General features: G+C 46.7%; 7 protein-coding genes across 7 annotated transcripts; 4 read left to right on the forward strand and 3 right to left on the reverse strand.

Moving 5' to 3' along the window:
- Positions 1 to 21: 21 nt before the first annotated feature.
- GLAREA_01005 (NHL repeat-containing protein) lies at positions 22 to 1,490 on the forward strand (the record flags this gene model as incomplete). Its single annotated transcript, XM_008085763.1, has 3 exons — positions 22 to 888; positions 943 to 1,160; positions 1,238 to 1,490. The coding sequence occupies 3 exons, from the start codon at positions 22 to 24 to the stop codon at positions 1,488 to 1,490; spliced, it is 1,338 nt and encodes a 445-aa protein (XP_008083954.1).
- Positions 1,491 to 1,762: 272 nt separating this feature from the next.
- GLAREA_01006 (Mss4-like protein) lies at positions 1,763 to 2,188 on the reverse strand (the record flags this gene model as incomplete). Its single annotated transcript, XM_008085764.1, has 2 exons — positions 1,763 to 1,780; positions 1,865 to 2,188. 2 exons carry the CDS (start codon positions 2,186 to 2,188, stop codon positions 1,763 to 1,765), a joined length of 342 nt encoding a protein of 113 aa, XP_008083955.1.
- Positions 2,189 to 2,679: 491 nt separating this feature from the next.
- GLAREA_01007 (uncharacterized protein) lies at positions 2,680 to 3,669 on the reverse strand (the record flags this gene model as incomplete). The annotated part of the gene is made up of 1 exon (XM_008085765.1): positions 2,680 to 3,669. The coding sequence occupies one exon, from the start codon at positions 3,667 to 3,669 to the stop codon at positions 2,680 to 2,682; it is 990 nt and encodes a 329-aa protein (XP_008083956.1).
- A 1,311-nt stretch (positions 3,670 to 4,980) lies between these two features.
- Positions 4,981 to 5,460, forward strand: GLAREA_01008 (YjgF-like protein; the record flags this gene model as incomplete). Its single annotated transcript, XM_008085766.1, has 2 exons — positions 4,981 to 5,092; positions 5,147 to 5,460. 2 exons carry the CDS (start codon positions 4,981 to 4,983, stop codon positions 5,458 to 5,460), a joined length of 426 nt encoding a protein of 141 aa, XP_008083957.1.
- A 713-nt stretch (positions 5,461 to 6,173) lies between these two features.
- On the forward strand, positions 6,174 to 7,037 carry GLAREA_01009 (uncharacterized protein; the record flags this gene model as incomplete). Its single annotated transcript, XM_008085767.1, has 1 exon — positions 6,174 to 7,037. The coding sequence occupies one exon, from the start codon at positions 6,174 to 6,176 to the stop codon at positions 7,035 to 7,037; it is 864 nt and encodes a 287-aa protein (XP_008083958.1).
- A 520-nt stretch (positions 7,038 to 7,557) lies between these two features.
- Positions 7,558 to 11,119, reverse strand: GLAREA_01010 (Cloroperoxidase; the record flags this gene model as incomplete). The annotated part of the gene is made up of 5 exons (XM_008085768.1): positions 7,558 to 9,775; positions 10,211 to 10,358; positions 10,412 to 10,731; positions 10,782 to 10,971; positions 11,023 to 11,119. The coding sequence occupies 5 exons, from the start codon at positions 11,117 to 11,119 to the stop codon at positions 7,558 to 7,560; spliced, it is 2,973 nt and encodes a 990-aa protein (XP_008083959.1).
- A 2,190-nt stretch (positions 11,120 to 13,309) lies between these two features.
- GLAREA_01011 (ATPase of HSP90 chaperone/DNA topoisomerase II/histidine kinase) lies at positions 13,310 to 18,695 on the forward strand (the record flags this gene model as incomplete). The annotated part of the gene is made up of 2 exons (XM_008085769.1): positions 13,310 to 18,528; positions 18,578 to 18,695. 2 exons carry the CDS (start codon positions 13,310 to 13,312, stop codon positions 18,693 to 18,695), a joined length of 5,337 nt encoding a protein of 1,778 aa, XP_008083960.1.
- Between the last annotated feature and the right edge of the window lie 391 nt (positions 18,696 to 19,086).

A 19,086-nucleotide genomic window follows, 5' to 3' on the forward strand; every position in this document is an offset into this window, starting at 1 on the left:
TCCTACACAAATCAATTCAATATGAAGGTACTTTCGCTATTAGCTTTGACCAGCATCGCCAACATTGTATCAGCACAAAACTCAACAGCTTCTCTTCCATCATTAAATAGCACACTCGCAAACAATGGCACCCGGAGAGTACGATATGACACCGGAACGTACGGACCCGAAGTCGAGGAAGTCCATTACTTCTACGATCAATGGCCAATTGGTCTCGCAGTCTCGAGCACCGGTCGAATCTTCACCTGCTACACACGCGGATCATACGCATACACATTAGGAGAGGTTGTCAACACAACAGCAGAAAGAGCGTACCCATCACAGGAATTGAATACCCCACCATCTGGGCTTTATAGCACGATCAATGGCATCCAATTCGGGAGCAATGATCCAAACTACTTCATCTCAGTCCAAGCTCTGTTCGTCACACCAGATGATACACTTTGGGTTCTCGATACTGGTCGTCCTACGATTAATGCTTCCGAGGCTCCAAGCATGCCATATGCCGTCCCCGGCGGTCCAAAACTCGTCTCGATAAACCTCTCCAACGATTCAATCTCGCGAACGTACACGTTTCCGCCAGACGTCCATTTCCCGGATTCATATATGAATGATCTTCGTTTCGATATGCGAGAGAACGTGACGGAGTCGGGTGGTGGAATCGCATACATCGTGGATTCGAGTAACGAAGGGAGAACTGGATTTATAATGATTAATCTAGGCACGGGCGAGAGTTGGAGACATTTGACGCAACATCCAAGTACGTTGCGCGGATACGCGGATGTTCCTAGTTACCAAGGAATTCCATTTTATTACCGCTCTTTGGGCATGCCGGTTGGGTATCAGCAAGAAGGGCTGGATGGAGCGGAGTTGAGTCAATATGGCGATGTGAGTCCTTTTTTGCCTGTCTAGAAAACACCATACTGATACAAAATGGCGCAGGTCATGTATTACTCCCCACTGACATCAAACTACCTCTACTCAATTGAGACATCCTACCTCCGCGACAGCCCTTCCAATGGTAGCCTAGCCACTATCCGCGCATTCAACAACGTCAAGAATCTTGGCCAGCGAGGCGGCGACGCAAATGGCTTCTCCGGCGACAGTCTCGGAAACGTATATATGCTCATGCCTGAACAAAATGCGATTTACATCTACAAGTATTTCACCCCTCTCCACCACCTTCTCCCCCCTCTCACTTTCCTCTTCCTCGCCTACTCGCACTAACACCCACAAGTTCCACAACCCTAGAAACCGTCCCCTACGTCCGCGATCCTCGGATCCTCTGGCCCGACAGCGCGAACGCTGGGTTCGATGGATACTTGTATTTCACGATTAATCAGTTGCCGTATCAGGCGGATTGGAATTATGGGGTTGATCGGAGGGAATATCCGGGGTTGATTCTGAGGAGTAGGATGCCGGATGGGGCGAGTAAGAATTTGTTATTGGGGAGTGGTGGTAGTGGGAGTGGGAATGCGACGAGTGGTTAGGAGGTCGTAGAAAGTGAAATAATTCTAAAAAGCTTTGTAAGTCGATGTATGTATATAGAATATGGAAATAGGCAAAAGAAACATGCGTTTAGAAGTCCTCAATTTACTCGCTTAATCCCTCTTTCCTGATCTCCTCATTTATATAGCTTGGCAGACTCCATGAAAGATACATCAACGATGGTATCGAAAGTCCAACACGACTTAGAACGAGTCACGCTAATACTTCTCACAAACTCCTCCCATCCTGCTTCCTATAAATCAGCTTGTCCAAGTCAACACCATCCAGCATCCTAACCTACCACGAAAGTCAGCAGACGCATTCAACCCTCCTCCCTCCTCTCTTCCCACAATCCTCATATCTCTTCAGCACTCACATTTACCCCCCGTTCCCCCTTCTCCCTCGCCCTCCCCCCATCCCTCCCCTCCTGAGCCTGCTTCAACTCAACGAAAAGACTACTCCCACACCCTCCACAAAAAAGATGCGTACAACTACTTCCTTCCCATTCATATCTTTTCAACTCCTGCTCTCCCTTAACCACCACGTCGTCTTTCTTGGGATAGACAGTTAAATAGCCGTTCTTTGTGCAGATGATGCAATTACAGTTGCATACTTCTGTTTGGGAGAGGGGTCGAGGGAGGACAACGGTGAAGGAGACGAGGTGGCAGTGGCAGGAGCCTGTGTAGGTGTTGGATGACATTTTGAGGGGGATAAACGGGAAACAGAGATATAACGTGAATTAAGGGGGGGTCAGAGAAAAGGAGAAGTGGGATGAGAGGGTGTGTGTGGTGGAAATTTAATACGAAAGGTACGCGGTAGCACGTGATATAATCAACCTGGATTTGATGTTTTTGATTGGATCTTATTATACGTCATGATGTAGCCTGCAAGTGCAAGTCTTAGGAGTAGTCGCTCACTGCTCGCTGGCAATAGGAGGCGGCCTGGAAATAAGATTCCAAGCGATTGGACTTGGCCTATGATATTGATCTTTTATTGCAGCTGCCAGAGTCGTTGGAGTACTCTCTTCCAATTTCGGAGTTTCGAAACACTTTTATGTTCGTTATATCGTTCTTCCTGTTATCGGAATGATTGTCATCACCTATGCGGTGCGCTGTTCGTATGGCTGCGTTGTTGATTTGCATGAAGTGTGATGCATGGATCAATCACAACTCTGATTGTGATATTCATTTATCAGTAGCGCCGTCTCTCGTGGTCCCGATTACCATCCCTTCTACCATGATTTCGCCGATCGGGAGATGGACTTCTTCGAGGGCGGTACGATTCTTTCTTTCTATCATCCCTTAGTTTGTCATCTCGTTGTGAATCTCCTCTGTAGGCCTCTCCTCTGTATGTACCATCTCCGTTCGAAGCCCGTGGTCGATCCGGACTTCTCGCTCTGTAATCTCGTTCTCTTTTTTTAGGACTTCTGCTTCCGTTTGGCGACCTATCTTCGCGCTTCGGTGGCGGACTCCTCGCTCTATAACCTGGCTCACGTCTTCGAGGACTTCTGCTTCTCTCCCGTGCCCTGTCCTCGCGCTTTGGTTTGTCTCGATATCGATCCGGACTCCTTGATCTCCGTCTGTGCCTCTCACCACTCCTCGAGCGATGTCTGCGTCTGTGTCTCCGCTCACGACTTCCACTCCTCCGTCTTTCGTCCTTCTTTCCATCCCTCTGTCTTTCTCTGCCTTTCCTAACCAGTCCGCCTCGTTCCGCTTCTTTTGGTTCACCAAAACCACCTTCAGGATTCATGACCTTCCCAACGAAATCGCCAAATCCTGTGGCCTTGCCCACGTCTTCTTTCTCGTCCTCATCGCCAACACCAGCTTCCTTGACCATTCGATTGACCTCACCTACGGATACAGCATTCGCGCCCGTCACGCCGCGATCAGCTACTGGCAGTCCTAAGGCTTTAGACATGGCGTCTTCTTCTGCCTCTTTGATCCTTCGAATCTCCTCTTTTCTTTCTCGAATTCTTTTCTCGTCGGCGGTCTCCCCATCTTTGCCTTCTTCGTCGCCTTTTGCGTACCAATTTAAATCACGACCTTTCTGCCATCGACCGACCGGTGCCATGAGCGAATGTCCCAGATAATTTTCGCGGTGTTGAGATGTTTGGACTTCATCCCAGGAGAAGTTGACACCTCCCCGGGAGCCTGATTTTCGGATGGAGGAGAGAAGATCCATTGAGTTTGGACGACGGCGATCGTACCTGCCCTCAAGTCTAGTAAGAAACTGCAATTGAATTAACGTATCGTTGCGTATCAACCGTGAATGCTGTTGTTTGATCGATGTGGGGAGAATATCATGCTGCAAGACGGGGAAAACAAACCAAGCGTTGGGGAAGTGGGTCTTCTGATTAGATTAGATTAGATCTGAAAACACTGGAAACACCATGTGACTTAAGCATTATCTCGTTCTGCAGTCTATAACAACAGCTTCTGGACAGTGGAAGTCTATAAACTTAAATCTAATAGCATCAAGATCACTCTGATATAGTCATAAGCTGTAACCTTCATCTTTTCAATTTAATAAACTTGGCCTTCTTTAGCGCCTTTTACCCACCATTGATAAATCCAACCAATGACTGATTCTAATCTTGCAAGCGTCACTGCAATAAATCTGCTTCGAGTATATAATAGTTATATTTGAGTAGATCATATAATCTCACGAAAATCTTCTTTTTCGCATTTCATAGTTTAGTATTCATTGCTAGCGCAAAGCTTAGTAATAGATAAATAGCCAAGAATGATCGGCAATTCTACCCACTTTCCTCAAGCATCACTTCTAAACATTTTCATCAACAACTCCATTCTTAAGGAAAGAAAATAGCACCAATGTTCTTGGCTTAACTCTAATCATTACCGTCGGACTCCGACTCATGATTCGTTTCCGCGAGCATTAGCAATCAGCCAGATGATCGCTACTCGTATATCAGACAAGACATCCACGCAACTACAGTGCCAATTTCTCAGTAGTGGGGCAAAGAGGTTTGGCCACATTGGCGCGTCAGTCATCCAGCTCTTGATGGTTCAGAAATGTTGGAAACGACATCTTTCGGAAGAAATTAGTGCCTAAACAGCGGGCTTCGGCCGAGTGAGGAACTGGTGAACATGGAGTTCTTGCTTACAAATGACAATTATGAGAAATGCACAGATAGTTTGTGGTCGCGTATAACAAAAACCTGCTCGCCAAGAAAGAAGGCATTACGAGCTGGCCAGTAATGATGGATGATGACTTGCGATCGAGACTTCGGTCGGTAAGGTTGGTGAAGTCATGGCCTGTTAAGGAGACATTAAGTACGTCTTCTACTAACTGAATGATCCATGTTTTCTCTGAAGTATATAATCTTTAATCCAAACCTCTTTAGATCTAAATTTTCAGAAACAAGTCATCGCCAGTCTTCCTCGTTTGAATATTTTTCGACAGACGTTCAAGACAACGGAATTCGGGTTTACAGTTGAACCAGTTTTCAAAATACTTACCCTATATTCAACCATGTCTCACCTCAAATTCTACACTCCTCCAGGGGTACCGGAGAGTATGTTGGAATCTCATCACTACTCGCAAGCCGTAAGAGTAGGAGATCTCATCCAACTGTCCGGTCAAGGTAACATACTTACCTTTCTACCCACATCCTCTTCTTCAGCTAATTATATTCTAGCTGGAATAGATTTCTCTACTGGTGAATGGCCCTCTGGGATCGATGGACAAGTCGACGAAGCATTCATCAACGTAGACAAATGTCTGAAGTTCGCAGGCGGCAAAGGGTGGGAGCAAGTCTTCAAGGTCAATTCCTACCATATCCCTCTGAGCGAGGAGATGATGGCTGCTATGATCCGCAATTTTAGGAAGTGGATGCCGAATCACCGGCCTCTTTGGACTTGTATCGAGGTTCCGAGGTTGGGGGAGAAGGGGATGATTGTAGAGATAGAGGTACAAGCGCATGATCCTGAGGGCGCTGAAAAGACCAAGTGAGAACGCATTTGGATCTTGTCTACCCAAAATGTACCATTGTGACGGATATTATGGCGCGGAACCTTGAAATCAAGTCTCCGCCAAAGGATCTCCACTGAAACATTTTCGCGGGCTTCATGTTGCATTGGTGGTGTTTTGGAAGCTTGGGTGTTGCTATTTCAAGATTTTCAAGACAAATTCGGAGAAGAAAATTGTCACTCGGTGGTCCTAGATCTCTCGGCAGCTCTTCATGCATACCGAATCAAAAGCTATCGGGCATTCTTCCTCCTGATCAAAATGTTCCAATCCCGCTCTTGCATTTCTCAATTTCTATGCCGTTTCCAATCTTCAACATCACCATCATGCAAACCATCCCGTAGTGTAAGCCGAACCAAAATATAATCGCTAAGAATAGCCATCCCGCGGTCACATACATCTGTGCTCTGCAGATGTTGTTTTGCCCGAAAAGAGTTTCAGCCGCAATGCCATTCGTCTCGCTAAACCCAATCAAGCGACGATCATGATGGTTTCGGTGTGTTCTAAATGTAGAACTGCCATGTTGATTGGCTACCGGTGTGAGAAAATACGACGTTGCTGATTCGGATGACTAATGTTGTTGCCTTTGCGTTTCGGGATTATTTATATCTATCAGAGTCAGGAGTATTTTATTCGTGATTTTGGACTTTGGATTTCTGATCGAAGACTGATTTGCGAATGAAGAGTAGAAGGTCACGATGACACTTATCGTCAATACAACATTTAAGCCGCAAAAAGAGAAGGCTAGACAGGCGAAGTCACCTCCTGGTCCAAGTGAAGAAGGGCTATTTTCCAAGCTCCATCTCATACAAGACCTATCGCAAAACAGCTCATATGGCTATCATCTCAATCCCATATTACCACCTCAATACCAATTCACCGTCGGCGCAAACAAACCCAATCTCCCAAACCAGGAAATTCCAGATCATTACACGCTCCTCGGCTCTGGTCTTGAGGGTTTAGAAGAGGAAACGAGGAATGAACTCGCGAGTTGTGTTACTAATGGTACTTATCTGGGTACGGAACATGAGGAGGGCTTGAATATGGCGGCAAATGTCGCGGTTACGGTGGGAGTGGGTGAGAGGATTTTGTTGGATCTAAAGTGGTCGCTGGATCGGATTTCGGCGGCTTGGTGTATGGAGGTGGAAGTCAAGGAGCCGGTGGTTGATGCGGAAGCTACGCCTACATCATCTAGTTCTCCAACCACGACCGGCATATTGACACCCACCTCATCGATTTCGAGTCCCATAGATGTCGGTCGCAGAATCCCGTCACTGAGTATAAACGTCATCTCTACGCCTCCGCCGATTAAGAGGCTTTGTACATTTCGGTGGTTTCAGGCGAGCCATACGAACTTCAAACTTCTCGCCTCTTCCGATACCTCGGAAAGTATTTTAGTGGCCGAATTCGTCGCCGAAACGTCATCCGAGAAGAGAGCAAGGGGATGGAAGGGCCAGTTGCTGTTTCGAGATTATTTTGGGAGGGAGTGGGAGGCGGTGGTGCTTTGTTCGGTGGGATTGATGGTTGATCTGAGATGGGGTGAGGAGGAGGTTTGGATATAAGGATGTGATGGATGTATGAATGATGGTGGCTTAAATTAGCTTGATAGATGTGATGAAGCGCGACAGGGATAAATGTTTGGTGTATTCTGCTGATGACTTAGAAGTTCTAGAGAGCACAGTGATGTTGCTGTTCTTAGATCAGTTGTAAATCAACTCTACCGATGTGAGCAACAGGCTATATCAACGGCTTCTTTATAATGGACGATGGCCAAAATCTTCGGGGGTGTCTCGGAAAAACTCCGAGGTCTGCATGATTCCTGGTATTACCAGTGCTTGTGATAATTGTTGTTATTTTCGGCTGTTGCATGACTCTAACATGAGTACTTGCTCGCCTACCACGGAGAAAGAGCAGGTTATTGTGTAATACCCACTCTTGAAGTACACTTATCAATAAAAGCAAATAACACTCATGTATTGCGCCAATACTCCAGGTGCATCTGACACGCATGTGATCCTTTGCCATCCAAGAGCACTTGCTTCAGGTCTCTTACTATTATCTCTCTATCATTCTTCCCCGGTCCTACACTAGTATATAGTCTTTCCTCCTACTCACGTCGTGGAGAATAGCTAGATTGTGATCCATGCTGTCTCCGCTTTTCTTCTCCCGATCAACTTGGAAAGTACAAAGACCCACGCGCTCGAAAGCTCCCTCACAGTTCATGCTTGGACAAACGGCCAAGCCCAATACAAAGAGACTCCCCTCGGGCCAAATCTCTATCCCAGTAGGAAGAAATAGTTCGGGCTGCCTTGTGTCCGTACATATGTCAAATATAAAGGCCCCACGCCCGGATAGAGGAAACTCGTCCACGTCACATTCATGACGTCCTATATTCACTCCTATGGGAGATAAATAGCGAAGCTTTCCTGCTATGCAAGAGACTAGAATGGCCAGGGGATGGTCGCTGGAAGAGTCTGTATCTGCTTGAGAAGGAAGTAGCTCAGTAATTCGTTGTACATGCGCAACGCTACTGCAAGAGACTCCTAATTTTGCATCAAAGTCCGCCCAGCCAACGGCACCCGTTATGGCGATCCAAGACCAACTTGGCTGGAGGCCTGTAAATTTGCGTGACTCTATTGACTTGCGGAGTACCTTCTTCCACAGGAGCTCTTTCCATAAGAATGGTTCCCACAGACCCGCCTGATTCGTCCATCCTGTACAACTGTGAATGACAGCAATAATTCCAGAAATAGCTATTAGCCGGTCTGTGGGTACCGATAAGACTCCATCAGTGTACTCTGCAGCGAGCCTTCTCCAGAGTCCAAGAATTTCTTTATTCCGCTCTTTCGAATATTTTTCGGATACGCTATCACTCAGGACGATTTCGGCGAAGCGCTTGCTTAGTGCAAATTCCTCTCGATAGTCCTTTTGGCTAATGATGTTATATTCCTCATCGATATTTTCCTGGCATTGCCAGATCAGATATGGCCCAAAGTTGAGAGTTCTGGACGGTAAAATCCTCTCCTGCATTACCCAGCCGCGTTGGTGAAGTGGCCATGCCATGTGAGGATCACTGTGCGATGATGGCTCGGCAAATACATGTTTCCCTTCCTTTGTAGAGAACAAACTGCATGCAGAATATAGCAACGGGTCACGGATTGCAAACAACCCTTCGTCACTATGTGCTGCCGCCAGCGCGGCTAACGAGAGGAAGGAGTTCTGGTACACTTGACACATTGTTAAAGCCTCGTCATTCCAGTCTTCTTGCGAATCTTGAATTATGCATAAAGAGTCGACCCAAAGCCATCGCATGTTAATACTCTGTGTAAAGTATATGGCGTCTTGAATGGTTTTCGGGAGGATTTGAACGCCCACTCCAGATGATAAAGCTTGCCCAGTTGACTTTTCCAGTTTGAAAGTTGGTGTCGAACCCCAGCAGTAGCTCAGTACAAGATACCGAATGTCATCCGGACATGGAAGACTCCGAGTTTCTGTTACCCTTATTTTACCCGTTTGACGCAAGGTTTGGACATCAATAAGTCGTGTTGGCAAAAAAGATCCTTTCGGTTTGCCACATTTTGAATGGAATTTAGTGCATCTAGCTATCCATTCAATGGCTAGGTTAGCAGTAGCAACAGTTGCAGTCGAAACATGTATTGAGGATAGGGTTATGGGCGACTCGCTCAGATGTGTAGGTGGGCAAGATGGTGAGGATGTAAGGAGTATTCTTCTACCCGTGATAGCAAATGAGTCAACTTGTCCGGGCATCGTCCTCAGTCTTAGATGAGCTTGCTCTGGTTGGTTCTGTACATATATAGATCTGGAAACCTTCAACTGCACTGGTGTTCCGTTTGATATATCATTCATGGCTACCTTCCGTGTCCACATTCTGTCGAAGTTGTCAATCCCTTCAGGGTTAAAACTATCCAGAATTAAATTGCACAGATGGCATCCATAGAGGGCAGACTGTTTCAAATCTCGACTATCCTGGTAGTGATCTAAAGTAGGAGAATGTTCTAAGGTAGAATAATGTTCCAAAGTAGAAGAATATACTGAATCTAGACAGTTCATATCATCCAAATATTTCGCCAGCTTTCCGCGGATTCGTTGGCATTTTGAGCACAAAATCGAAGTTTTGATCCGCATGCTCGACATAGCATATGTGTCGCTTGGCGAACTCGGAAAAAAGTCACCATAACACTGCAAGAGTCTCTGTGGCTTCTGAGAAGTAGTTGACCCATGAGATACACCGTACTCAGATACGTCGCCAGCTGACTCCTGTCCATCGCTGAGAGCTGATCTTTGCAAGTCTCTTGTTAGCATGCGAAGACTTAAACTTCTGAAGTTCCGAGAGACACTCACACGAGGTTGTTTTCACTCATTTTCAACCTAACTGAAGGTCTTGTGCTCGGGTGTTGAACTTGGCAGAAATAACACTGGGCAGACGCATGTCGGCCAGGCTGCAATCTCAATGACCCTTGCACCTAGATCACGAGATGCGCACTGAAACGGGATAATGCTGAGGAGAGGCCAATGTTGATAATACACTTCTCCACAAATTGATTTCATTTAAAGTTATTCACTCACGCACAAGGGGATGTCCGGTCTCATCGTGTGGTGTTTCAAGCACAATTTATGAGAAAAGCTCAATTCTCACTCATCCCCTACTGCCGCCATTTATACCCTCAGAGGACTTAACTAGAAAGCTCCCGAATGCAAATCACGACCTACAGACCGCTTCTTATGCGGTGCCGTGCTATTCCCAGACGCCGTAATCAAAGACGTCGCATTTCCAATACTCTCGACCAAAAACATAACATTTTCAAGCACAACAGGCTCCTCCACCCTCTTCCATCCCAATTCCGCTGGCAATTTCTCATTTTCTATCGCACTATCAGCTTTGCTTCAACAATTGTCAACCAGGCACATGTCTTACCAATCCAAAACTCCACAAGCGTTCTGTTCACCAGTCCATTGGTTTTATCTCCTAGAGCCAAGAAAGGAGCAGCCATCTCTCCAAGAGAGAAATTTTCAACCGATGCACTGAATGAGTAATCTGGGTTTGTAGATCGCGAGATCACTTGACGGAATACTTTTGCATCAGCGATCATTCGGATGGTGATTGTTTCGTCTGTGAAGAAGGCTTTGGAGGTGTCAAAGACGGTCTGGTTGAAGACGTGGTTGCTTCCGAAGTGGGCGTCTGAGCGACTTAGACTGGCGTCGTGTTCGAGAACGCCGTGGGGATTGAGGTCGTTGCTGAGAAGGAGTGTTAGCGAACATTGGGAGTTGGAGCTTTGGGTGCGTACAGTGTAAAAGCTGTGGCATTTGGGCCTGCGACGAAGATGGCTTGTTCCCACATGATACCTGCCAGTACGGGGTCGAAGTTGAGACCATTGCCCAGACCAGCGACGACGGTTTCTTTGGTCAAGTTCTTGCCGTCATGAGGGAGATAGCCATGGTTCGCTAGGGTATTCATCATCGGGCAAGGGCCGCGAACTTCACAAATTTAGGTTTGTTATCTTCAAAGTGCGGAGAATACTTTCTTACAATCATCTGGTCCTCCTGGTGCCCATTCCTCGATCGAACCTGTACTGTACGCGATGCTAAAAGTCGCAGCTGCCGAAAGAATTGCTGAGGTCTTCATATTGGTCAAATTTGAGATAGAGAAAACTTCTGGTGAAAGTGATTGTTGGAATGGTAAAAGGTAATGTTGAATCTGGCTGAAGAAAAGCACATCGACTTCTTTATACGTTGCATGACAGATTTAGCCACTTCGGAGTCGTCACATAATGCAGGCTTCGCGGCACTTAGAACGCTCGATACGACGTTGTCCTTGTTCCCCTAAATGACTGACTCTTTTGGTGGGATGATGTTGTGTTAATTCTCAGATCGACATCAACCACACAATGAATGCAAGGGGGCTCGGTTAGAATCTTCTATCTCCCCTGTTAGACCCTGTTAGGCAACCGAGTTTATGGAACTCCAATCAAGCAGAGACAACTAGTAATGATACTTCTTATCAGATAACTTCCCGATCCACAGTGATGTGATCTGGGCTCTGCTAATTCGTGGGTGGAACAAGAACTGTGCAGGTACAGCCCTTTTCGGGGAAGCATGTAGTACCCCGAGCATTCAGAGGCCGCCGATAGCAAATAACGATTGCCATTCCTAGTACTGTGTATGCACAATGCACACCGTCTAATCCTCCGAGTCCGTTGTTCTGCAAAGCATTGCGAGGCTAGCGGGGTTAGGCTCGGTTTCTTACCCCTATTTCACCTTGGCATGCTTTGAGTCCCGGATAGTGGCCTACAACTACCGAAGTGGAAACCCCTCAGGATTTTGTTGTTAATTGCAGTATTCTTATTCGACTTACAACAGATGATCGTCCCGGTAGTCCTCAATCGGTGTGACAAGCTGCTTGTAACAAGCGGGATTGCCTACTCGTTCGGACACATAAGTTCGTACTCGGTACGAATGCGAAATATACGAGTACGAGCTACATCAGCCAGTTGAACTGAGGTGTCTACATCAGAAGACATAAATACTGAAGAAAAGGTCACAAATGAGTGTAAAAAGATTGCACGACTCATCTGATCGATGAAAACCGTACAAATTAAACAATACTGATAAATCAGTCAACTTGACAAGACTTCTTTCTCCCTCAACGCCAGTCTATATCCTGCAAAGCGATCTCCCAAGTCTTGTGTACTCAGTCAGCATATCCCAACAGCCTTACTTATAGTGAAGAACATGGTCTGCATATAATAGAGAGACTTTTCGGATAGGATTACCCTCCGACTTCGTCTCACAATGGGAGTCAAGGGAATCATCTTCTCCCTACAAATGCGAGAGAGAATGATTGCCTTGAGAATCCGTGGTAAAGACCCAGCAATTCAGAAGCACTCCTAATCTCAGCTGGAGGTGCGTAAATGGCGTCGAAGGCGATGAAGTGCGCATAAATGCTTCACTTAAGGTAAAGAGTCTCGAGCATCTTGCCTTGCTTAATCGACATTAACTCTCGGATTCGTCGTAGTCTTCTTGTAATTAACGGAAGCTGAAAGGATTCACTTTCTTGGAGCTTTTTCACGTAAAGTTGAATCATGTCAAATGAGGAAGCTGACCTTTTGTTGGTGAAGATCTCTTGTGAACACTCTAGTGAGTTGGACCCGAGGTGTGTCTATTAGCTGAGTAAAGTTAGCTTATTGCCTAGCAATACAGATAGATTTTAGTACTCAGTAAAGACAAGACACGAAGAAGGATGAGTTGCCACCCTTCGAGTTCGAGATCATGCCCGCACATGAGTCGCAGTGTTGTTTGTCTTTGCTGATTCTGGATATGGTGCACAGACCAGTCATAGAAACGCGCTCATTCACGCAATCACATGACTAGAGAACCTATTGTCGGCAATAAGGTGAAACTAAAAGCTTAAATCCGACGATTCACGGGTCGCCTTGACGTTTCCACGCAACCAGCCGCGGTGTGTCTGCTCGTTCATGTTATATTCTGTTCGTGTTTAGATCATAACGGCGGTCTTGGTCGTTACTTAGCACGCTTTATAGATTCGGTCTAGATCTTTCTTCCGCCTTTTCCGCATATTTTTTTGGTTGACTACCTGCGTAATTACTTTGGGGAGTTTTAGTGGCCACTGCTCGTTCGCGTCACCGCAGCCTTCCGTCAGCCTCCTCCAGATCTCTCCTTCTTGACATTTACGCCACTCCTGCTTTTCTACCGACTTCTAGTACTCTGCGAATATCCAAGTATCTCTGGCACATACTATAAAACTTAAAATATACTTCCTACGCCTTATGCATAATCAGAGCAGTGGCACAACAATATGGATTTCACGAAGCTGAAAGCGGCGGCTTTGAAGGATGGAGACGACGAAGAGGCAGTCACGGTCAATACCAGAGCACTAATAGACAAAGTTCTAGCCAGATATTCGGGCGAATGGACAACTCTTCGAGAGCTATTACAGAACGCCGCCGATGCTCAAGCAACAAAGGTAGCGATCAAGTTCGAAACTCTACCCTCGACCTCCATACCTCTACTGAACACGACGAATCAGTCCGAAGTCCTCAAACATGCATTATTACACCACACTCTACGGCGGCTGGTGGTCACGAACGATGGTCAGGCATTTGGTGTCAACGACTGGTCGAGGCTGAAGAGGATCGCAGAAGGTAACCCGGACGAGACAAAAATCGGAGCGTTCGGAGTTGGCTTCTACAGTGTGTTTGCAGACTGCGAGGAACCCTTTGTCAGTTCTGGAAACGAAGCAATGGCATTCTACTGGAAAGGAAACTCTCTATTTACCAAAAAGCTGCAGTTGCCCGCAGAACAAGGAAACCCAAATACGAGTTTTGTCCTCGAATACCGAAATACCACGACACCGATGCCAAATCTACTCTCGATAGCCCAGTTTCTGGCGACGAGTCTGACTTTCGTAGCGCTTCAGCATATTGAATTATGGGTAGATGATTGGAAGATTATATCGTTACAGAAGAAATCGGCACCTAGTGTTACGGTTCCTCTAGCTAGAGATGTGGAAACCAAAACCAAGGAGGGTTTGATGAAGGTTACAAGTCTTGAGCGAGAGAGTGTGCAAATGGATGCAACTTTTATGAACGTGGTCGGTTGGAAACCAACGGTCTCCAGTTCCGTTCCCAAGCCGGGGAGTTATGACAACGGTTATGGCTCCAGCGCAGATGCACCTTCATTACGATCGTTTTTCTCCAGACTAACAACATCCAGCTCTCATACCGCACTAAAGACCAAAGCGATGCGGGAGGAAAAAGCACTCCAAGATCTTGTTTTGGAAGACTTGACTGCCTTGACTACCACTTATGTCTTCTTGCGTGTGACAACCGCTGCAGTCAGAACCTCTGTCAGTTCTTCATTCGCAGCAGAGTTGGAGCGGGCCACAAAAAAACAGCCACCCAAAACAACGAAGCTGGCAATCCTGACATCTTCTTTTGACGAGGAAGCCGCGTCATCGAAAGATAATCTCGTCGCCAATAGTGTCGACATCTTTTCTTCAGTCCTTCCAGGCAAGAAACCGGGTGGTCGCATATTCATTGGATTTCCAACCCACCAGACAACCGGAGCGGGTATGCATCTCTCTGCACCGTCGGTGATCCCCACGGTCGAGCGAGAATCAATAGATTTGAATGCTAGATGGGTCGTAACATGGAACAGGGAGATGCTACGTGTGGCAGGAATTATGGGTAGACTCGCATTTTCTAACGAAATGTCAGACTTGTCCGTGAAGATCAAACGAGCTACGGAGGCTAATGGACACGGTAACAAAGTCACAAAAGATGAAATTGCTAAATTTCTGCCCGAAGCCCTTCATATCCTGCGAACTTTCACTTTTCGAGAATCGACGCCTGCTTCTCAGGTTTCCCAGCTCATTGAAGAAGCCTTCTGGACTGCCTATAAGAAGCCTTCTATCGAGATATATAGCACACGGGGTGTCCTCCCTACAACCACTGTTAGGTTGGCTACTGAAGATCTGAGCGGGTTCGTTGAAGGTATTCCAGTTGTTCCCGAGGAAATTGCCAAAGGAGATTTTGTTACCAAGCTCCGAGACTTCGGCCTCATTACTGAAATCACAATCGGCGATGTAAAGCAGGAGTTATCAGCAAAAGCGTTGTCTAGAGAGCAATTGAAACAGTTTATTTCATGGGCAGGCAAGAAAGCAAGCGTAGGTGATATTGACGGCGCTACTATTCATTCGCTACTCGATGTGGCTGTCGCGATGACTGGAGACGCGGATGGACAAGGCGATGTGATCGCTCTTGGAAGTATCAAGAACTACCTGAATGTCAGCAAGATCCCAGCAGAAGTTCCCATCCCGCCTACAACTATTCCTTTCCAGTTCACCATAGGTTGCGGAACCCATGAACTCAAAGCGCTTGGTTGGGACGCTCTAGAGATTGTGCCTTGGCTACGGTTTTTGATTGAAACCGATTCTCATAGACCTGCAGCGCAAAGCTTGGCATCTTCGGTACCGTTTGCTGCCCATGTGCTCCAGATACTTTCGAAAGCGTGGGATGGACTGAGCCCGCACTCAAAAGAAACCGTCACACAACTCCTACAACCAATCACCGTCGTGCCAACCAAATTAGGCATGAGGAAGCCATCAGAAGCTTTCTTTGCAAACGTCAGACTCTTTGATGATCTTCCGACAGTGGCCTCCTGTCCTGGTGTAAAAGAAAAGTTCTTTGCAGCCCTTGGGGTCCGCAAGACGGTTGATCTCACAACTATCTTCAATCGTCTATTGGCTCCGAGCGCCGAAAATAATGATGGAAAACCGACTACCGGTGCGAGGCATATGGAACTAATTAAATATCTTGCCTCTGTCAAAGATGATATCCCGGCAGACGATATGAAAAGATTACGAGCCACCCCAATTTGTCCTGCTGAAGCTGGGCCAGCGGGCCGTGAGTCAACTCAAGGAACTGCGAGGCTATACAAGATATCTGAACTCTACGAACCTAAGGAGGCACTCAGGGACCTTGGGCTGCCAGTTCTCCAGTGGCCTGGACCGCCTGGAAGTTACCGACCCGGCAGCTTGGAAGGAAGATTTTTGACTGCCCTAGGCATTCAATCAAAGCCTTTCGTACCTGAGCTTGTTGATATGATGGCATCTGATGACCTTCCGCGCCGGAGCAAAGCTATGACATATTTCATCGCGAATCATCACATCAATGGTTATGGTTCATTCCAACTTGGGACTTCGACGAAACAATTTCTTCCGCTTCAAGGAGACGAGATAAGATATGTTAGCCCGGCGGAGTGCTTCACGAATGAGCGATGTTCTGTCTTGGGTTTCAGCATTTTGAGAAAGGATCTTCACATCCACGCGAACAAATTTGGTGTTGCTGTGGATCCCCCTTTCACCGAGTGTGTTAACCGATTGATTGCCAAACCACCTCAAAACAAGCGCGATGCATCTACCTTGTTTGGATACTTTGCCAGTCGTCTGGGCGAGATAGGTCAGAATAGTGTTGCGAAACTGGGCGATGCTCGTATTGTACCCATCAATACTCGTCACCAAACGTCGAATGGGTTCATTAACGAGAAAGCCTCGGAGCAGACAAGTGTGCAACATGTCACACCGCAGCAATGCTATATTGGTAGCTCTTCAAACTATGAAGAGATATTCGATTTTGTTGATTTTGGTGGTGACGCAAACTCTTTCCTGATTAGATGTGGCTCGAAAAACGAGCCTACAATATTCGAAATTGCAGCTTTGGCTTGTAGAGAGCCCGCAAGATTGCTCGGTATAATGAAAAGCCCGGAAAATTATCTTGGCCTTCTGAGGAAGCTTGCCGATGATTTACCAACACTGAAGAAAGATAAGCCTCTATTCAAGCAAATGAAAGCTTCCAAGTTCCTATTAGGGGCGATCGAAATACCCAACAGCAAAGATGACAAAAAGTCGAAGCGGTCGCAAGTAGACGGTTTTACGGACGATATCGCTGATCCGGGCGATGAGGACGCAGAGGATGCACCTATCAGGCAATATCAGTTGGCAGTGGCCTCTAGTATTGTCGTCGTCGATGATTATATTAGCTATCGACTTTTCAGAGCGAACTTGATGTGTGCTCCCTTCGATGAAAGACTCGAAGAATTTTACCTTGCCTTGGGATCCTCACCGCTAGGTAATCTAGTGCAAGAGGACTTACGGTTAGGTTCAACTACCGAAAAGCAAGATTCTGGGCTCAAACTTCGAAACCACGTTCTCGAACGTTCAAAGCTCTTTCTGCACGAACACGATAAGCATACTATCAAGCATGATAGTCGATGGCTCGATAAGAATTTATCCGTGAGAACGGTCAGCTCTATCTCGCTGCGAAGATCACTTCGCGGCCACACTTTATCACATACCGAGAAACGATCGGCAGCATCCACGAATGAGCGTGGGACAGGCTGGATTCTGCTTGTCACTGCTGGAACTTATGATGTCTATCAAATCAGTCTTGCGATCTGCAAACTGCTGATTGATCGCCCTACGCAGCAAGACTATCTAACATTCGAAACATTCTTGAAGTTGAATTTGTATGAGCTGAGAAGTCGTGGATACAACGTGGAGAGGATTTTGAGGGCCAAAGCTGCCGAACAGAGAATTGCGGAACAGGATCGACGAAAGCAACTTGAATCTGAGCAACAGCAGATTAAGGAGCAGGAAGAGCAGTGGAAGCAGCAGAATCAAATCGTGCCTGTGACACCTCGCGGACGTGAGAACATTCGTAAATCGGAAGCTTCCATGCCAGGTGCTTTTGGTTCTGATTCTCCAGAAAACTCCCCCGAACTACCGCCGAAACAAAAGTCAAAAGGCCTCTTCGCAGGATTAAGTCGACGTCTGGGTCTCGATAATAGTAGCAGTAGCAGTAGCAGCGGCGAAGCACAACAACAACTTCAAAACTTCTTAGGTGGAGGCTCAGCCAGTGAACCACAACACGACAGTCCTCCTGCTTACAATGAGATCGACAAGGGAACGGTAACGAAGCCGAAAGGTGGAGAAAAGGTTACTTCTCCAGCAGCAGTCCAGCAAAATCTCATGAACGCAATTCAGTCGTCTCGAGCCCACGACTCTTCCGCCGTCTTTTCCCCACCCTCAACCACAAACGTCAAAGAACAAGCATCATACTGCGATGCTAGTCCCGGCCAGAACATTACCTTCCTCGCCTCTGCCTCAAACAGCATGCGAATCTTCGTTTCTAAAACTCTCACCATTCCCTCCACTGATTTCTTGACAACCAACAGTAGTTCTCTCAACACCTTTGCAAACCTTCTCTTTGACGTCGCAGACATCTACAGCCTCTCCCGACAGGCCGTTCATATCTTCTACGACGAGGAAGGCGGCACTATTGCATTCAACAGAGACGGAAGTATCTTTTGCAATTTCAGATTCTATGCGCAGTTGCATGCGAGGAAGACAGAGGGAGAGGGCAAGGTCGAGGCTGCGGCGTATTGGTGGATTGTTATGGCGCATGAGCTCGCGCATAATTTAGTTAAGGCACATAGTGCTGATCATAGCTATTATACGTAAGTCTCCTCTTAGTTACGTTCACGGAAATGTGCTAATAGATCATAGGGAAATGTTGGTTGCGAACTATTTCCCGAGAATGATGACCAGATCGGTCACGTGGGTTAACGCGGCGGGAAGAGTTATTGAAGATGCGTCGGCGGAGCAGACTAGTCTTTTGGATTAATCATTCTTGGAGTCTGTCGTTATATCATTGTTGGAGTGCTTCTCGATGTATAGATCTCAACTTGTGTTTCCTAGCATCATTTGAGCGAATTTTGACCTGGTCTGGCATGGTGTTGGGGATTGGTGCATTAGATGGCTGTTCATAGATGGTGTAATTCGAAATGGGAGTTGCATTGTTACTTTTTTGCATCTTGAAGTGCCGGCTTTAGGTCCTGCACGCTTGTACGGAGTAAAAACTCTGGCAGATACTTTCGATTTTACAAGTTGATGAAGATTGTAACGGTACTATTGAACGAGCACAATAGAAATCCAGATAGAAGGGCACCTTCTCTCGCTTGACAAGGCCCACATCCCGCATCCCCCTATTTCCCGCGAGTAAAAATAGTAGTCCA

The sequence above is a fragment of the Glarea lozoyensis genome (assembly GCF_000409485.1).
Source record: "Glarea lozoyensis ATCC 20868 chromosome Unknown GLAREA3, whole genome shotgun sequence".
Taxonomy (NCBI): Eukaryota; Fungi; Ascomycota; class Leotiomycetes; order Helotiales; family Helotiaceae; genus Glarea; species Glarea lozoyensis.